Here is a 20,388-nt window from a genome sequence, read left to right as displayed (position 1 = left end):
GAGAGAGGGAGGGAGGGAGAGAGAGGAAAGAGTAGGAGGGATCAAAAGAAGAGAGAAGAGAGGCACTCTTGCCTATTTTTTTTGGTTTTGACCCTCATCTACTTTTTTTCTGTGTCAGGAGTGACGAGAAACTGCAAGTTGCTTCTGGTGTGAGAGAATTGGCCGTCTGCAAGGACATTGCCCAGGGGATGCCTGGATGTTTTGATGTTTTACCATCCTTGTGGGAGTCAACTCTCATGTTCCTGCATGGGGAACTGGAGCTGACAGAGGGAGCTCATCCGCAATCTCCCTGGATTTGAACCTGCAACCTGTCTTCAGTCCTACCGCCACAAGGGTTTAACCCATTGCACCACTGGGGGCTCCTCACCTACTGCTGGCACGTAGCCCCTAATAGGCTAATCCAAGGGGAATGTGGCCTTTGAAAAGAAAAGAAACAGATTGATCTACCCAGGTTTATACACCAGAGGATTTGACTAAACACTGCCACGGCTCTTGTATTTCTCAGACTTTGGCGGCCAGCCTTCCCATCCCTACAGAGTAATGTTTGATGAAGAATATAATTTCTTTCCACAGAAGCGCATTATGCAGGCTTTGAGAGTAGTGTGAAAACACTCGTGAATAGGGCCTCGTTGCAATGGAGGTACGTGAGAAGATGCTTCAAATTGAACCAGAGCATTCGTTGACCTCTCTGGAATTTTAGTCCGGAGTTTTTCAAATCCTACCCAGACATGATAGAAAGGGAGGCTGGGATGCCAAGTACATGCTCTAGCAACAAAATAGGCTTCCTTTGCAATGCAGTGGGTTTGCAGAAGAATATAAAACAACACCATGGACACCTGAGCCTCAGTCGAAAATAGGTTAATTCTGATTTCATGAAATTCATCTCTTTTGGAGATGTTTGTAGCCCAAGGGGATTTTCAACAATAGAGCAGTATTGTGGATTTTCTCCTCTCCATCTGTTTTCCATCTCAAGATCTCAACCGTTATTTATTGTTGAATGCCCTCTCTCTCTCTCACAAAAAAAGTGTGTGTGCCTGTAGCAACTTGAGAAACTGCAAGTCGCTTCTAGTGTGAGAAAATTGGCCATCTGCAAGGACATTGCCCAGGGGACGCCCAGATGTTTGACCATCCTGTGGGAGGCTTCTCTCATGTCCCCCACATGGGAAGCTGGAGCTGACAGAAAGGAGCTCACCCTGCTCCCCAAATTCGAACCCCGACCTTTTGGTTAGCAGTCCTGCCGGCACAAGGGTTTAACCCATTGAACCACCGGGGGCTGTTGCTCTCTCAAATGAACTCAAACCACGTTGAGAAACAAACATTGCAGGTAGCCAAATAGGTCTATTAGGAAAAAATGCCAAATAAATATTGAGGTTTTTTCCATTAAGGCTTTTGCACACAAAATAGTGTGCAATCACTTGAGTTCCCCAGAAGTATTCTTCAAGGTGGATATGGATTGAACAAATTGACACTGAGTAGGGCAGGTTGAAGAAGCCAGATATGAGAGCCAAGGCCTCTAATTCTAACTTCCTATATCTCGTAACAATCTTAAAATGGGATTCGAGGAGAAATCATGCAGATTTCATAATTATAATGCAAACCAGGAGCAAAATAGAGCCAGACAAATATGCGACTGTTGCATTTTATGCTTTAAAAACAATCCAATGTTTCTTCACATATGCCAGGTGAAGCATAGCAAATTGGCTCCTTCTTGAGGTACCGGTATATAGTGGGAGGATGAGGAATAGTTTTTATATTAGCAAAGTTTGAGATAAATTTTACATGTGTTACAAAAACTCTTTAAACTATTTGGCTTTCAGGGGAGGGAATTTGCCCATATTTTGGCATTAAAAGCGCAGTTCAGGAAATCTGAAGCAGTCAAGGGTTTCCCTCCCTGCCCTCGCCCCCTCCCCCCAAAAAAAGAAAGAAAAAGAAAAGGGGGAGAAAGGTGGGAAGTCATGGTACCTGTTAGCGGCGTCACAGACATACTTCTTAACTTGTGACCTAAAAACATGTATTTCCCAAGACAGAGATTTAAATCAAGAGGTTCTGAAGAAATTTTATTCAGAATGTGTGTATAGAAATAATTACAGAGTAAAATAGAGACACTTCATTAAACTATGAGGAGCCACGGTGGTGCAATGGGTTAAACCCTTGTGCTGGCTGGACTGCTGACCTAAAGATTGGCAATTCAAATCTGCAAGACAAGGTGAGCTCCCATCTGTCTGCTCCAGCTTCTCATGTGGGGACATGAGAGAAGCCTCTCACAGGATGGTAATACATCCGGGCATCCCCTGGGCAATGTCTCTACAGACGGCCAATTCTTTCACACCAGAAGAGACTTGCAGTTTCTCAAGCTTCTGACACGATAAAAAAAATTAAACTATGGAAAGCCTGTGATATGGGCTTTCCTTTTCCAAGTTTCTTTTTCACACACATCTGGTGTGCTCTAAGAGTGGCATTTTCAACACTGCAGTATATGGAAACAAGTAATCCTAACAACGGGCTCTTAACAACACAAATCAAGCCAAATCAGGGCAGATTCTTTAAAAAGATGGATTCTGGTGATTATTATCTTTAGCTATGGTGGCTATGTTGGCATCTGGCCTTTCAAAACAACACTGGTTTACTCTGTACACTAGTTAATGTACTAACCCTTCACTTCTTTATGGATTTACACCTAAGAGTGTACCTTCCGTAGAGACTAAGCTTCATATCTGAATTTGCTGATTTATTGGATAACACAGCTTGTCATCCAAACCCAGCAACAGGGAATTCCTAGTGGTGTGTTCATTCCATTATCTGATCTCTAAGTAAAAATGCAAACACAACTCTTATTACACAACTTCTTTCACAGAAACAGAACAAAGGAGAGGGAGTAGCCTTATATGTCAAAAGCAGTAACTCCATTGAAGAGATACAAGATTTTGATCCAGGAAACCAGCTTGAAAGCATCTGAATAAAAATTAAGGGAACCAGGACTCAAAAGGATCGTGTTGTGGGCATCTACTACAGACCTCTGAGCCAGGATGAAGAAATCAATGAAGGCTTCTGCCAACAGTTGACCAAACAGACACAAAGAAGAGATACAGTAGTCATGGGAGATTTCAACTATCTTGATATTTGCTGGAAAACAAACTCTGCCAAGAGCACAAAGTCCAATAAATTCCTTGCTTGCCTTGCAGACAATTTTATGATCCAGAATGTAGAAGAGGCAACAATCTCATCCTAAAAAATGTGCAGGACCTGATCAATGCAGTCGAAGAGGTCAAATCCTTAGGGGCAAATGACTGTGTGCTCCTGCAGTTTGCGATACAAAGGAAGGATGAAATGAAGACATCGAACCCGCATTCTGGATGTTGGGGTTCAGCCTGCAATGGTTTCTTTGCCTCAGGTTCCTGAGTTAAATGACCAAGGTTCTGCAAATGTTTCTATGCCTGAGGCAGCAGAAGTTTCAATGCCTGAGTTAAATGACCACGTTCCTGCAGACTCATAGGGGTTTAGAAATGGGGATTTTGGTCAGGAGAGTGTTGTTAGCCAGAATGAAGCTAAGGATTCTTGGATAGTTATCCAGCCTGCTATAGATGCGTTTGCGTTTTTACAGGCAGAAAAAGAGGTTGAGAGAGACTCTGGGCAGTCACGGTCAGAATGTGAAAAGAATGCAGTAATTGGCAAACCAAGGGAGGACCATATAATCTTTGATAGAAGGAGTCAAATCAATCAAGATCACCACCTGGAAGGTGGGGTAGAAGACAATCTAAAAGATTAAGAGAAAAAAGGGCTCAGGGAGAGCTTTCCCAAGGGAAACAGAATGTTTTGCCACAGCTTTTTGAATAAATATGGGGCCTTTGAAATTGTAACTTTCAGTGAGACCAACGATTGGAATTGAAGAGCATCCTTGTCTTGTATTCATGGCTTCATGTTCATGCTGAGATTCCTATTTGTTTCCTGCCTTGGATCTATGTTCATGCCCTTGGATTTAATTGCTCAGGTTTGTTCCTGAATCATTGTGGGACTTTGAATTCTTGGACTATTCTGGACTCACAGACTATAGTTTCTGTGGATTTTGTCTTGAATTTTGGGACATTTCTGCTTCCTGAGTTTGATGCTTGTTTTATTGCTTACTTTGCTTAACTGACTGTTTTGATGGACAATATTCTATTATACTTTTGAACTTCCTTTATTCTTTTGCTGAAGCTATTTTTAGTCTTCAATAAACTGTTTGCTTATAAGAACTTTGGTGTGGTTCTGGGTTCAAAGGTGCATCCCCAGCCTTGGTGTGCAACACTCGACTTGCAGACTTCCAAAAAGTGAAGGAAATATTGAGTAGCATTCCATGGATGCCAATACTAAAAGACAAGGGAGTTAAGGATTTATGGAAGTTTTTCAAGAGTGAAATACTCAAGGCGCAATTGCAAACAGTGCCAACGAAGAGAAAAAAATCAGACAAGTGCAAAGAAGCCAGAGTGGATGTCCAAAGAACTTCTAACTGGGCTAAAAACTCAAAAGAGACATGCACAAGAAGTGGAAAAGGGGAGAAATCACCAAAGAAAAATTCAAATGAATAACCAACTCCTGTAGGGAAAAGCTTCGCAAGGCTAAAGCACAAAATGAGCTCAGGCATGCCAGGGACATTAAAAACAATAAAAGGGGCTTCTTTGCTTAAGTAGGAAAAGAAAGAACATGGATGCAATAGGGCCTCTGCGAGGAGAAGATGGGGGCAATACAGGAAAAAAGATTTCACCTAAACATTAGGGAGAACTGTTTGACAATGAAAATGCTACTTTGAAAGGGCGATTGAGTTTCCTTCTCTAGAGGTTTTTAAAATGAAATTGGTTGGCCATTTGTCGAGAATGATTGTGTATTCCTGCATGGCCGAATGGGTTTGGAGTCAATGGTCCTTGGGGTCTCTTTTAATTGTATGATTCGATGGTTTGACTGCAGATCACAGGATACACTTTGTTAGCTCAGGCTCATTTTAAGCTATGGTGAATCTGAGCTAACATACAGAACTGAATGCAGAGCTCAAGATGTGGGTGCACAGTAACTTTCTACAAGTGCATTGGAATAGAATATCCTACTCTTTCTGTGTGGCACTGCTTTCCTTTAAGTAACAAGGAGGAGTAAAAGAGAGAGGTTTTTTTTTAAGACTGATGTATTCATTAGTTTCTTCTTCTTTGGCAACACAGTAAAACAATCTTTTCATACTCCCAACTTTACTTTCTTCAATGGTAGCAAGCCATTCACTATCCAACGTTATGTCACCATAATGGGGGTTGTTCTTCCCTTAACACATCACTTTTCACTTATCAGAAACCACCATTTCAAGGTAAAGGATGGAGTTTGCTCTTCCACAAGCTTTTCTAATCTACAGAAATGGCCCTAGAATTCTGCGATATATTGTCAAAGTCAACACTTATCTTGCTAAAATACATTTACCACCAAAGGGAGGAAAAAACACCTCTCCCCCTTGATTCCTGATAGTCTCTGCCAAATCTTATTAACTCCTAAAGCAACAGGACAGCCTTTGAAGAAGGAGCTTTACCTGACTAAACAGAAAGAAAAAAACTTTTTTTTGTCTTTTAATAAGAGCTTAAGATAAATAATCCCAAATCCCAGTGGGCCTCGTTAAAGTTGCCTCATAAAAATTTCACTCTTGCATATGAGTCTGGAGAGGAAAAAAAATATGTCAACCTAGCAGTTTGAGCTCTCTCTGACTAATCCAGCCTTAGGGAAGAGATTGCCGAAATTCATATACCTAGCTCTTTAAAATGGATAGAAAGCAGCCAATTATGATAAATCATTGTAGACTGTGCCTAATAACAGATTAGTTTCAGACATAATAATCTCATTTTTAAGTAAGCAAAATTATAAAAGCAATGTCCAACTATCCGGGAGCTCAACTGTTTCCCTAATGAAATCTGCAACCTGATTATTGTTTATTTATCTCTGATGCAAATCGTTTTATGGTTTGAAGGACCCAAATCTAAACTTCTACTCTCCTGAATATTTGTCCAATGGCTATGAGTAACAAGATCCAAACAGGCCAGTTTATACTCCATCAGCTTAACTTTCAGAGACTGAGCTAATTCAGTTTGCCAGCAAGGGGAATACATATCTGAACATTTTCTTACATATGCAAACAACTTCCCTGAATGTAGAACAATAGCTTTGGCCCTATATTATTCTAGATTACTGTAACGTGTTGTACCTGGAACTACCCCGAAGAACACCCAGGGTGCATCTAGATTGTGGAATTAATGCAATTTGACACCACTTTAATGGCTATGGCTCAATGCTGTGAAATCATGGAAGTTCTAATTTGGTGAGCCTCTGGCACTCTTTGACAGAGAAGGCTAAACACATTGTAAACCTAGAATACATTTCTTCCCTTTTAAAGGGATTACTGTTTTTTAAGGTTTTTATTCATAATTGTTATTGTCACAATTTTTCCATGATACTTTAGCAGTTTTTGTGGTTATGTAGCACTCTCTTAGTATATAATTCACATTTGTGGCAGAATATAATATTTTGTTTACAGTCTATTGTATATTAGAATAGCAAAGGTTTCCCCTTGATATTAAGTCTAGTCATGTCCGACTCTGGGGGGTGGTGCTCATCTCCATTTCTAAGCCGAAGAGCTGGCGGTGTCCATAGACACCTCCTAGGTCATGTGGCATGACTGCATGGAACGCTGTTACCTTTCCCCAGAAGCGGTACCTATTGATCTACGCACATTTGCATTCTGTATCTTTGCATTTCATTTTTTCTGCCTAAGTGGAGTATCTTGCATTTCTCACTGTTGAACTTCTGGAGGGTCATATAATTCCCATGGACAGTAACTTGTGCACTCAACTGTTGTAAAACTGTGTATGAAATGGCAGGCAGCCAACTTAACTTTTAATTGTCCTTGTGCATATGGCAACATTATACTCCGTGAGAATGCAAGTGTTGTATCCTAAGTCTGTCCTTGTTCATTTGCAATGAAAATGTAAATGATTTTGACACCCAGCAGTGACATTACTATGGGATTTATTATCCTCCTGATACCCAAATTATGTTCTGTCTTTCAGTTTTTTCTAGCAGTGCAAGAGCATTTCTAACAATATAAAGAGGATTTGGACAAAAGTGACTTGTACTGTTTCTGTACTGCAGAAGCAAAGAGAATAAAGAGTATCAGAACTCTCATTAGAGCATCTAATTTTGTCTTTGAATACATAATGTTTCGGGAGATCAGTAAAGCCTTTCAGTGGATTAAGAACTTGATATCTGAAATCCTTCATAATATCTTTACACATTACAAAAATGCTTACTAATTGCTGGGAGATTTACAAACACCAAGAAAAACAAATGAACTAAAAAACCCAAACACTTGCACTCTCTTGTTAGTAAGTCCTCTCCTCTGTAAAAATGAGGAATAAATAAAGCATTGATCATTACGTTTAGCCGAATGCAGTATTGCAAATGAGTTTCTGAGAGCAACTTCATTGTGTACAAAACCTTGCATAGCGAAAGAGACAACATGAAGAGTTAGACCCCCATTTACTTCATCATTCAAGGGCAAAAATGCCCATCTGGCAGGGATCTTCATTTCTACATACTTATATGGTATAAATATTTGAGGTCAACTTTTTGTCTTGCAAGAGATGGGGTCTGGCTATTTACTTATTTATTTACAGTATTTATATTCCGCCCTTCTCACCCTGAAGGGGATTCAGGGTGCATCACAATGCACACATACACGGCAAACATTCAATGCCGTTTTTAGACATACAAGACGACAGAGAGATAGAAGTATTTTGTCGTTTTCCAACTTCAGCGCATGATGGTTATGCTCGATTTTGGCCACAAGGGAGTGCTGTGACAATGAGCCTTTTTAATAATAGAATTTCCCTCCTTGTTCTTTGATCGTCAGCATTTTATCGTGTCATAAAATAACTCCTCCCTAAAGCGGTACTGAATTTCTCTACTCACAGCTCAGCTGTTTTCAAACTGCTTAAGTGGACAGTGAGCTTAGGTTGACGGTTGGGTGCTCAATCCAACCAGTGCTTTGAACTTGCCACCATCCGGTCAGTAGAAATCTATTGCTGCTGGCGATTAACCAGCTGTGCTACAGGCTAGAAACAAATGGGCTGCTACTAACCAGTTAATACGTCTAAATCGTTCCAGTCCAATTCAATACAAATTTATCAAGGAACTCCCATTGTAAGTGTGGGAATCACAGAACCTTAAACTGACAGCTGTTCGGCACTAGGAGTCAAAAATTATTTTTTCAACAGGTTACAGACCTCATCCCAACAAGTGGTGTAGCATGATCAGCCAGCCATATCTGGTCCCCCTCTCTGCCATATTGGGGTATTTTGACTGCCCATACAGCTCTTATGGAAAGAAATTTGGCCCTAAGACCTACCACAGTTGCCAAGCTCCAATCTAAAGGGTCTTGCAAAACTCATGGAGCAAGCCCCGATTACTCCATAAACTCTCTGCAGAGAGGCTTATAAAGTAAGCCTCTATTAAAAATGGCCACCTCTATGCCACTCAACCTCAAGCACCCAAAGTGGCAGGGATGCATTATCTGGGGCCTTCCACATTGCTAATGAACACTACTTGGACCATAAAAGAAAGTGAATATGGCGGGGGGGGGGGGGGGGGAGCTGCCTTTCAAAGTGGTTTACATTAACAGCATTTCAATACAATTTAAAATCTACAAACGAACAAGCATTAAAACAGAATTAAGTATCATTGGTATTCAAAAATTCAGTTACAATCCATAAAAACACATTCAAAACTAAAAATATAGATGTAAACATGTATACAAAAATATAGATGTATCATTCATTTTATACCCTCCAATTGCAACCCCGCAAATAAATAGATCTCCTCCTTCTCTTTAGCTCTTAATAATAATAGTAATAGTAATCACTTGATTTGTATCTCGCCACCATCTCCCAAAATGACTAAGGGCAGCTTACAAAACAGTTCATAATAGTGCTATAATAAACATAAAATACAAGTAAAATTACATCACCAAATTAAACAATAATAATAGCAATTAACATAAAACAACATATTACAAAAATAAAAAGCATAACCTCAATTTAAAAGGATAATTAAGAAAACACAACAATAGCTACTATTAAAACGGATAATTCAACATACCAACCACAGCTCAATTTCATACATTAAAGAGCCAGTGTCAATATCAATGCATTTGGCCCCCTAGACTAACTAATGTTTTAGTCATTTTCAAAAACCTTTCTAAAGAGCCATGTTTTCAGGTCCTGGGGAGGCCGTTCCAAAGCCAGGGGGCCACCACAGAAAAGGTCCTCTCCCCTATCTCCACCAACCACGCTTATGATGGAGGTGGGACCGACAGGAAGGCCTCCCTGGAGAATCTTGGAGCCCACACCAGTTCATAGGAGAAGATGTGGTCACGAAGACAGGTTGGACCAGAACCATGTAGGGCTTTGTAGGTTAACTTATACATGGATACATTTATGGTAAATACAAACTAAACTGAAAAAAACCCACATTTCCCAACATGAAAAATTGGCACAAAACCCTCCAGAAATCACTAAAGTGCTCTTTAAAAAGCCTGAGTACAGTTCATACTTACTCATTATTTCTGCTTTTTACACAGGGATGATAAAGAACTTTAATAGCTTTCTGAATCTCTGAAGGCCTTGAAGCAGATGATAGGTCATGTTCAAGCAATGAAAAAGCCTCAGTGGATGTTAAGTTTCCCAAAGACTCCACCAGCAACGTGTCAGAATTTAGTAGCCAGATCTGTTGATAATAAGACAGACCTACAAGTTGCATCATAAAAATGGATCCCAGTCCACATGAAATCTATTGATATTCTTATTTTACTTACTGATTTGTTTTCTTGATTGCATAGCTAGAAGCATACGCATATGGCATTGAAGACAAATTAAACTTTAAAATTCCTATTTCCCCAGATATGAGCATTTCTACCAAGATAGAAAATCTCAATTCAATGCAATTTGTTCCTGTGTAGTGTATTTTAGACACGCAGGTATCAATCCAGTAAAGTGTCCATGGAAACAAATCCTATGAAGAATAAAATTTGGCAGGTGCATGCCTTTCCGTCCCAAATGAGGATGAATTTGCAGTTACGTTGTGGCAGCAATTCAAAAACATTTAGAACTTTTTCCTGATTTGTATTCATGATGCAATCACACCTTTATATGCCCCCCTTTTCTTCTCATATTCTATCTGGCTGGATAAACACAGCTTTTTGTAGTTCGGTTGCAGCAAACAATGCAATAATGCTTGAGTTGGCAAAGTAATACAGAAAAAGAGTGAGAGAAAAGAGCAAAAAAGTGGATAAACTGGCTTAAACAGCTAAGTCCCCACCCTACCTTCCACGCTCATGATCTATACATAGATCTATAGATTTGGACCCCAAAATGGAAATCACAAGAAAAGTGAAGATTTGTTTATGAATGAAATTGTGCCCAACTTGCACATGGTCTCTAAACATTTCAAATGTTTTATGTATTGTCGAAGGCTTTCATGGCCGGAATCACTGGATCGTTGTAGGTTTTTTCGGGCTGCATGGCCATGGTCTAGAGGCATTCTCTCCTGATGTTTTGCCTGCATTTATGGCAAGCATCCCCAGAGGAAGTGAGGTCCGTTGGAACTAGGGAAAAGGGTTTATATATCTGTGGACTGACCAGGGTGAGACAAAGAACTCTTGTCTGCTGGAGCTAGGTGTGAATGTTTCAACTGATCACCTTGATTAGCATATAATGGCCTGACAGTGCCTGGAGCAAACTTTTGTTGAGAGGTAATTAGATGTCCTTGTTTGTTTCCTCTCTGTTGTTGTGCTGTTGTAATTGCAACATTCACACCTAGCTCCAGCAGACAAGAGTCCTTTGTCTCACCCTGGTCATTCCACAGATATATACACCCTTTTTCCTAGTTCCAACAGACCTCACTACCTCTGAGGATGCTTGCCATAGATGCAGGCGAAACGTCAGGAGAGAATGCCTTTAGATCATGGTCATATAGCCCAAAAAAACCTACAACAACCCTCAAATGTTTTAGTTTACTTATGAAAGGCTTCCCAGATCAGTTGTTTAATTTAAGATATAAATATTCTATGTTTTGCATAAAAATATTATTGTCAAACTTTATTTATTTAAACAATTATACTGTTTTACGTGGTATTAATTGTTGCAAAATGTTTCTATTGTTAATATTTTAACTGTTTGGGAACTCTAAGAGATAAAGGCAGCAGAAAAATGAAATAGACTACCAAATCAATCAATCAATGAAAAATTAAATAACTTTTAACTGCTCTTCTGTTGTTGTTGTTGTTGTTATTATTATGTTGTGTAGGACCATATCCCTATGCTTCTCTTGTTATTTCTGCTTCTGGTACTGAATTATTTGTTAAAGAACGAATGCCCAGAAACACTACTTAACTTCAGTAAACCTCTAATAATATCATAAAGATATTCTACAATTGATAGAATAGACTAGGGGGGCCCTGGCGGTGCAGCGGGTTAAACCACTGAGCTGCTGAACTTGCTGTGTAAGCTGCCCAGAGTCCCTTTGGGGAGACGGTGGTGGGATATAAGAAGTTGTTGTTGTTATTAGAAACACAACAAGGTGAATCAACAGCAGATAAGATCACTCTGCTGGCTGTTGTATTGGATCACACGTCGGACATTTCCCAAGTGTTGTTGTTGATGTTGTTGTTATTATTATTAATGTCTCCTTACAGTGCAATAGAACTTATTTCCATGTAAAAATTCCTTTAAATTGAGTACTTATTACCTCTGAGCAGGTATGCACAGGATTGTGCTCTAAGTCATGGAATGACAAAATAAACCCATTTAGCAAGGAGAGGGACAGAGCAAAAGCAATCAAACTGGATAGATAGCTTTGAAGTGGAGTTACTAGGTTATCTATGTTCCAAAACCAAATGTTATAGACTTACCAGGATATAGACTGCCCCATCAGTCCCTTGTATGCTGAATCTAAATGTGCTCCTAGCTGAAGAAAGCTCCACGAGGCACTGGGCTACAACACTCTGTATAAAGAGAGACCTGTTTGGGGTTGGAGGAGGAAAAGAAAATATTGTTTGATATCAACTGCCCACAGCAAATGTCCACATCAAAATAACAGATATTTTCATTTTTGAGTTCATCTCTACCCCTGAAAGCTACTTTTAACTTAAATATTTAGAACTAGATGACAGAGCACAGACACAATAAAATATGTGAGCAATGTAGAAAAATACGGTGAGAGAGACAAGTTCAAGCAAAAGAAGCAAGCATAAAAGTATCTGAGTATTTTAACAATTTTAAGTGTTTTAAGAGATTTTAACTAATTAGTTGTTTAGTTCTATTTTAATATTTGTATGGTGTGGATTCTAAATTGCACTGTTTTCTAATGTTGTGATCCACCAAGCATCTCAATCTAGAGACAAAAGTGTGACACAAATAATATTGTTATTTATTTATTATATTTATTTGTATCCCAAATATTATCCAAATATTTTGTGGGTGAAAAATAGAATCATAGAATTGGAAGAGACCTCGTGAGCCATCCAGTCCAACCCCCTGCCAAGAAGCAGGAAAATCGCATTCAAAGCACCCCCAACAGATGGCCATCCAGCCTCTGTTTAAAAGCCTCCAAAGAAGGAGCCTCCACCGCACTCTAGGGCAGAGAGTTCCACTGCTGAACAGGTGGAATCTCCTTTCCTGTAGTTTGAAACCATTGTTCCGCATCCCAGTCTCCAAGGCAGCAGAAAACATGCCTCCTCCCTCCTCCCTATGATTCCTCCTCATAAATAGACCCCAGGAGTCCCATCTTGTCCAACGTTGTAATCCTCATCCTCAAAAGAGCAAGAAAAAAAACCCTACTGATTAAACATGACTTCCAGTCTCCCAAAACATTTTCAGTAACTATTAGCCGTCCCCTGCCACACGTTGCTGTGGCCCAGTCTGTGTATATGTGATTTGTGTATATATATATTTGTATATATGTGTATATATGTGTGTTTGTGCACATATGTGTGTGTGTGTGGTTTTGCGCATGTGTCGTAAAGTATTTATTTTTTTTGGGGGGGGGGTGGCTTTTTAAGTCCCTTCCACTGTGTTTTTCAGTATTTTTATGAGTGATAGTCACTCATTGGCCTGATATGTGTACTATGTCTGAATTTGGTGTCAATTCATCCAGTGGCTTTTGAGTTATGTTAATCCTATATACGAACATTACATCTGTGCAGCCATCTGAGGCTCTCTAGGAGTTACTGTATCCAACTGTATCCAATTCATCCAATTTTGGGAGATTAGAAATATAATTTATTGTATTTAAAGAACACAGTTAACTTTACTCATGTCCATTAGAAAGGCCGGAACTTTGGGTACTACAAGAATCAGGCAAATTTGCTCTCCTCACTTTATTGTACTCTTCTGTTCCACAGTAATAAAAAAAACCCAACCCACACACATTTTCTTCCTGCTACATAATAAATCACCACACCTAATCTAATTGTGTACTATAAATCAGAAAGTCCAAGGCAAAGTGCCTTAGATTAATGAAAAAGAGCTCGGGCATATTATTATGCAAGCCTGCTGTGTGGGTGTACTAAGACCAAAGCAAAAAGAGAGAGCCATCCAATTTCCAACAGTTTGCACCTCTTCCAATATTTGTCTTCACTAAATCTTTTGAACATAAACTATAGCATACCTTCCAACACCCTTAGTGCACCTTTATTTTCCCTGTCACTATATTTCTGGAGGTCCAGAATGTTGGATTCACAATAAGTGGGGGGAAATTCACATCACACACGCACACACACAGCATATGAGTTTGTAGTAGGAAAATATATTTGCTCTATATTGATCACAAGCTGATCACAGCATGATGCATTCTCTGGCAGCCACAGCATATGGACATTTCCCTGAGCTTCAAACTGGATCATCTGAAATGTTTCATTTAAGAGCCACCCTTCAATTAAAAAGGAGAAAGCTTTCATTGAAGCCCAGAGCTACACAGACTAGGGAAAGATGGCTAGATATCAACTTGTAATTGGCAATTATACGTTTCATGGCAGAAATTAATTAAAGCGACATTAAGTTTGCATAATTTGCCACTGATTAACCCTAAGACTTGCTACAACAGCATGTGAATGTTCAGGTTGGGGGTTATTAATTCTGTTGTGAGATATCATAAACAGTGATGTTACAAGGATACCGCAAAAACGTTAAGACGGCTTTCAAGGGAGTAGTAACCACTGGCATGGCTATTTGGAGCAGGAATATGGGAAAGAATATGTAGGACCAATGCTTCCAATAAAATTGTGAGTTTGGCTATGGATTATGTTCACTAATTAGGCTGCACAAATCCAGATCTACCAGTTGATTCCTGGGTTATTTGAAGTAGAGCTTGAGCAAGCATTTTTTATAATAATAATAATAATAATAATAATAATAATAATAACTTTATTTATACCCCGCCACCATCTCCCCAAGGGACTTGGAGCGGCTTACATGAGGCCAAGCCCAACAACACATCACATCATTTCTATTGTTTAATAGAAGCAACACACTGAAGGTGAATTGTGTAGTTGGGAGTGGATTTTCCTGTAGAAAGATTGTAAGTTTAGGTTTACTCCTGACTCCAAATTCTTTAAATTCTAGAAATGTGGCTTATACACCAACCTCCCATTGATGGACAGCAGGGTAGTTAGTTATCAAACCTGTGCATGTGTATGGAATCTAACATTCTTTGCTGCAATACAATACCCATGAAATTACAATGGCTAAAGGATATGGGGTACAGAGTCCTAGAGCAAGCTGGACTCATCCAACATGAGGGGGAAACATGCGTACAAATAAATATGAAAGGGTAGCATATAATTGACATTTATTCAATTCTAATATGCCCTCCCGCCAATGTAAGTATCTCTAAAAATAGTGTTTCTCTCAATCTCTCTCTATCATACACACACACACTGTTCATGGTACTGAGATCAGTGTGCATTTAACAATTAATGGTGTCTTAGAACCATAGAATTACAGCAATAAAAAACTGACATATACACAATATAATTATTGAACACCAGAACCGTAGTGTCGTGATCTGATAAGTCTGCAAACCACTCCAGTCAGAAATGGACAAATCCAAACATCAGAACAAGGCATCTGATAGTGTGACAAATGAACTTCGTGAGAGATAGTACCTAGGCTTGTTTCTTTCCCAATAAGACAGATTTCAACAAACCGTGGGTGTATAATTATTTTTAAGGTTTGCCAGGACAGGAACAAGCTAGCATGCTTGGCAGCATATGATACGATGGAGGAATCAAATGTGGCCCTTCCTGTATTTGTGCACCCTCTAAAATTTCCTCACCCTTGTCTATGCAGACCAATGTTGACAGAAGGTCCAAAATGTCTGGAAGACATAGTTGCTCACACCTTCAGTAAAAAGACCAAGATTTGTTTTGGGTGCATCTACACCAGGCCTGCCCTAGGCCTGATGCGGCCCATACAAGGTGCGGCCGCAGAGAAGGTGCAGGTACAGAGAAACGAAGTTTGTCGCCACCACCAGCTCCATGCTTCTGGCACACAAAGCTTCCACCCATCTCTCCACCTCCTTGCCACCGTGCCTCCAGAAAGAGAGAGGAAACCAGCTGGAGGGCCTGGATTCTGGATCTGTATCTAGTTCCCCCCCCCCCCCTTTGCCTGGAGAGAGGATGGGGAGACAGGAGGATGCCCTGTATGCCAAGAACAGGAGGTGGCAGTGGCTACCCATTACTCCTGGCACACAGGGCATCTTCCTCCCGTCTCCCATCCCCTTGCCGCTACTCTCCGGAAAGAGAGGGAAGTCAACTGGAGGGCTTGGGATCCGAATCCCAACAGAGAAAGAAAGAGAGAGAAAGAGAAGCCAGATCCCAGATATGGGATCCAATGACAGGATGCTGTAGGGTTGCCCAAAGTAGGAAACAACTTGAAGGCACCGAATAATAACAATTAATTATACCTTTACTTGGAAAGTGAAGTGTTGAAAACTCCCTGTCCAAGAGGTTTAGCCTTTTTAATTTCGGCCCCTACTAACGTCATACTGTGAACTCCTGATTTACATTGCAGAATTAATACAGTTTGATGCCACTTTGACTACCTTGACTCAATGTTACTGAATCCTGGGCGTCATAGTTTGGTGAAGCATCAGCATTCTTTGGCAATAAATGTTTTAAAACCTTGTAAAACTACAACTCCCATGATACCACAGCATTGAGCCATGGCAGTTAAAACAATGCAAAACTGCAGTAATTGTACAGCAGTGGTTCTCAACCTTTTTTGACCAGGGATAACTCTGGCTAGGGCTCACTCTCCAACATTAGTACCAAAAGGGTTACAAATAAGTTTTTGGTCAACTGTAGATTTGGTTTGGTCATTTGGGGTGCTGATTCAGAAAACTGCATTGGATAGACCACATAAGCTCTAGTTTCTGATACAGAACATATGCCATCCAGTAGTCACCATCAGCTCACCCACAGAAAACCATGTTTAATAATCCTCAGCACTATAAGAGGTTTTTGCAAGACTAGCTGCTCTCATTTCAACAGTGTAGTAATGGTGAGGCTGCAGACCATATTTTAGTTCTTGCGGACCACTGGTGGTCCATGGACCACAGACTGGAAACCACTGTTCTACAGTTTAGATGCACCCTCAGTTGCTTCCACTTGCAGGAAGAAGAAACAGATAGGGCTTCCCGGAAAACTGTTCAGGAACGACTCACAAGGAACACTGTTCCTATGGAACCCAAACTTATTATGAGTTACAAACCAGTTTGTGTTTCCAGTGTATGTATCCAATAAAGAGTGTGTCTATCATGACTCTTGAGTGAAAGAGAGAAAAAGCAGAGGTCGGAACACAATCTTCTCTCCCACTCCCTTTAAGCAGATTAAACAAAGACAATCTGATACAGCTCAGGCCCCCGCACTGAACTTAACATTTCAAGGAATAAAACACACATTTTCCCCCACTGGAAAGAAATACATTGTCTTTAAAACTTGGTGGTTGCTGGACAATGGGCATCAAAGAAATGGGCATCTTTTAATCAGCCATATGAGTCATCTAAATGATTCATAATATTCAGATGACCTGTGACTCCCACGCTTCTAGTCACCAATACGACAATCTAATTATATTGCTTTGCAGCAGAGAGGGCAGAAAAAGCAATAAATACATTTAATGACCATTCAGCAAACACTGCTGGAAACAATGTTAATATTTGAATATTTCATGAAATGTATAAAAGAAAAATGCAACCAGGCTTCAGATGTCAAATGAACAGTGCCATTCTAATATGAAAGTAATGAACCCTTTCACACCTTGGTATTGTATTGAAGCAGTCTTCTGACGGCTGAACAAGCAATTCGGTGAAAAAGTACTTTGTGACACCTAGGAATAAAATAAAAAAGTTTATCTTGTCTTAATTAATATATACCGAATCACACAACTGAAATCTTTCTTGACTCATGACAAAAAACAGGCTACAAACACACAGAAACTAGATCTAATACCACAATGAAGTACAAATAGGGAGAATATTTAAGTTTGAAACATGATAACCCTTCCAGCTCAAAAATTTGCAACCAAAATTTCAGTTATTTACAGATTCCCATGAACTTGGGACACAACTACAAATGCCTGCACAAAGGTTGGTTACACTGAGTACCAGTTTGTTGTTGTGGGCCTTCAATTTGTTTCAGCCCTAAGGAGAGCATAATATAGGGTTTTCTGGGGCTAGGGGTATGTCCAGAGTCACTCGGTAGGTTTCCACAGCCAAATGGGGATTCAAACCCTAGTTTCAAGAGCCATAGTCCAGCACGAAAACCTCTACGCATCATTGGCTCATTTAGGGCTACTAATTAATTTCCAAGAGACTTGGGCTGGGTTTCGATTTAGCACAGGTTCCTAATCTTAACCAGTTAGAGTTGTGTTCACATTAACCTTTCTTTCACACACCAGAATTTCCAGTGAACAGCCTCAGGTGCCTTCATACACCTGTAAGCTGACATTTTTAGGACACACAAGTGAAACAAGTGGGCCATGGCTTGGCAACATACAGTACCCCACCGCCTTGGTTAATACAGCCCCAGTCAGTTTAACTGAGCAGATGGCAGAGAACCATTATCTTTCTTTGTTTCTTTGCATTTCATATTCCAATTTGCAACTATCTCATCTGATACGTGAGAGAAATAGACCAAATCAGGGCCCATCTCAACAGACCAAATGAATTGGGGTGGGGGTGAGTGTATTCTGTGGATTCCACATAATGTATAGAGCTCATTTGTCCTAATACCCGCTAAGAACATCTAATACAGGGGTCCACAAACCTTTTAAACAGAGGGCCAGGTCACAGTCCCTCAAACTGTTGGAGGGCCGGATTATAATTTGGAAAAAAAAACATGAATGGATTTCTTTGCACACTGCACATATCTTACTTGTAGTGCAAAAAACACTTTAAAACAATACAATAATTAAAATGAAGAACAATTCCAATAAATATAAGCCTATTAGTATTTCAATGGGAAGTGTGGGCCTGCTTTTGGCTGATGAGATAAGATTATTGTTGTTGTTGTGTGCTTTCAAGTCATTTCAGACTTAGGTTGACCCTGAGCGAGGGCTGGGGAAATGACCTTGGAGGGCCGCATCCGGCCCCCGGGCCTTAGTTTGAGGACCCTTGTATTACATCATGGTATATAATACAACTTGAATATCCACAGGACTCTCCATGGGAGGTTGTGGAATCAAATCCCAGTGGATACCAAGCTCTCACTGTAATGAAACTCAGATATGAAGTGGTTGTAAAAGGGAACTACACAGAAGAAAGAATAATCTAGGAGACAGACAACATTTTGTTTGCTTCAAGAGAAGAAACGACTCTTTTACTTTTTACATCCTTGGTTTTTAAAAAGTTGCTTCCTGTAGTGTGTAGGGACTTGTCAGAGAAGTGAGGGCAGTATTTTGTTTTCATAAAAAGGCTTGTAAGTGATTTAGGTTTATGACTGACAGCACAATCTGCATGCTAACATCACTTGCATGATGAAAAATCAGTGAGAACGAAAAAGGCTGTAAGAAAATAATCTCATTTGAAATGTGTTCCTGGAGAAAAGTCATGTGGTTGCTATAGACTGCTAAAAGGACAAATGAATGGATCTTAGACCAAATCAAGCCTAAACCTCCCAGAAGCAAACTGAGGATCCTGTACTTTTGGACATATCATGAGATGACATGGCTCACAAGGAAAGATAAATAGCAAAAGGTTATAAGAAAAGAGGGGGACTGCACTATGAGTAGACTGATTCAATCAAGGAAGCCATAACCCATGATTTTAAACAGAACATGGAGATCTCTCATTCATAGGGTCAACATGAGTTGAAGTCTACTTGATGGAAAACAATGATAATGATATATTCAGAGGCACCTTTGATTACTAAATGCAGACATGATTTGTGGATTCTTCATTAAACTGCATAGTACCACCCCCCATGTTCACAGGGGATACGTTCTCAGACTTGATGTGGACATGTAAAACTATAAATAATAGCAAAGTCTATTCAAACTAACAACTTCTGGCCCAGGAATATCATAGGGTCACACTAGAAGACCGAAAATTGTATACCAATGCTTTTATGACAAGCTGCTTTGAGTCCCATTCAGGGAGATAAAACAGGGTATAAATAAATATAATATTATTATATTTATTATTATATTTATTAATTGAGAGGATATAATTTAATGGATGTAGACAAATAAAAAACAGGTCCTATGGATATGGGGGTCATGCTGTATTTAAAACAAGTACCCAGCTATATATTGGGATATAGGGGAGGAAAACAGAAGAAACAAAGAGATTCTAGGTCATAAATAACAATATTTTAATCAGTCTTGTTTTTAAAAAAGACATCATACCACACCACACCCCCTCTTGTTAGGATGACCTAAACAGCCTATGAAAACGTTATTTGCATACTCCATACCTGAGGGCATAACCTCTCCCAGCAGAGTTTTGCAGCGCTTGCAAATTACTCTGCTATTTGTCTCTGAATTCTGCAGGGAAAAGAAATAACATTTCAGTGTTTCATTTCTTTACAGAAGGGAAATGCTCCCTATAAAATAAATCATGCCACCATCTAAACAAAGAATTAGAGCTACAAGACAATTTTCTCATTGCGTTACTTTGCATCCTAAAACAAATGACTTCATTCCTATGACCAGCCATGATAATTCCTAATCAAGATAACACAGGAAACCCAAAAATTATCATTCCAAACAACCTTTATAAACCATTGCACCCAGTCCTACTCAGGGTAAGTCTGCCACAGACTGTTCTGTACAGAAA

The 20,388-nt window shown here is 39.7% G+C and overlaps 1 protein-coding gene across 3 annotated transcripts in view; it reads right to left on the bottom strand.

The window, feature by feature from the left end:
* UBE3D (ubiquitin protein ligase E3D) overlaps positions 1-20,388 on the bottom strand; it is a 66,948-nt gene that overhangs the window by 31,870 nt on the left and 14,690 nt on the right. For all 3 annotated transcript variants that reach the window (XM_067467661.1, XM_060752967.2, XM_067467667.1), the window contains 4 exons: positions 20,027-20,096; positions 17,372-17,441; positions 11,966-12,074; positions 9,614-9,783 (listed from right to left, as the gene is read on the bottom strand). In XM_067467661.1, coding sequence (XP_067323762.1) covers positions 9,614-9,783; positions 11,966-12,074; positions 17,372-17,441; positions 20,027-20,096 — 419 coding nt within the window. The remainder of the gene's footprint in view (positions 1-9,613; positions 9,784-11,965; positions 12,075-17,371; positions 17,442-20,026; positions 20,097-20,388) is intronic.

Source organism: Anolis sagrei, chromosome 1 (genome assembly GCF_037176765.1).
Source record: "Anolis sagrei isolate rAnoSag1 chromosome 1, rAnoSag1.mat, whole genome shotgun sequence".
Lineage (NCBI taxonomy): Eukaryota > Metazoa > Chordata > Lepidosauria > Squamata > Dactyloidae > Anolis > Anolis sagrei.
This window is presented reverse-complemented; position numbering and strand designations above follow the sequence as displayed.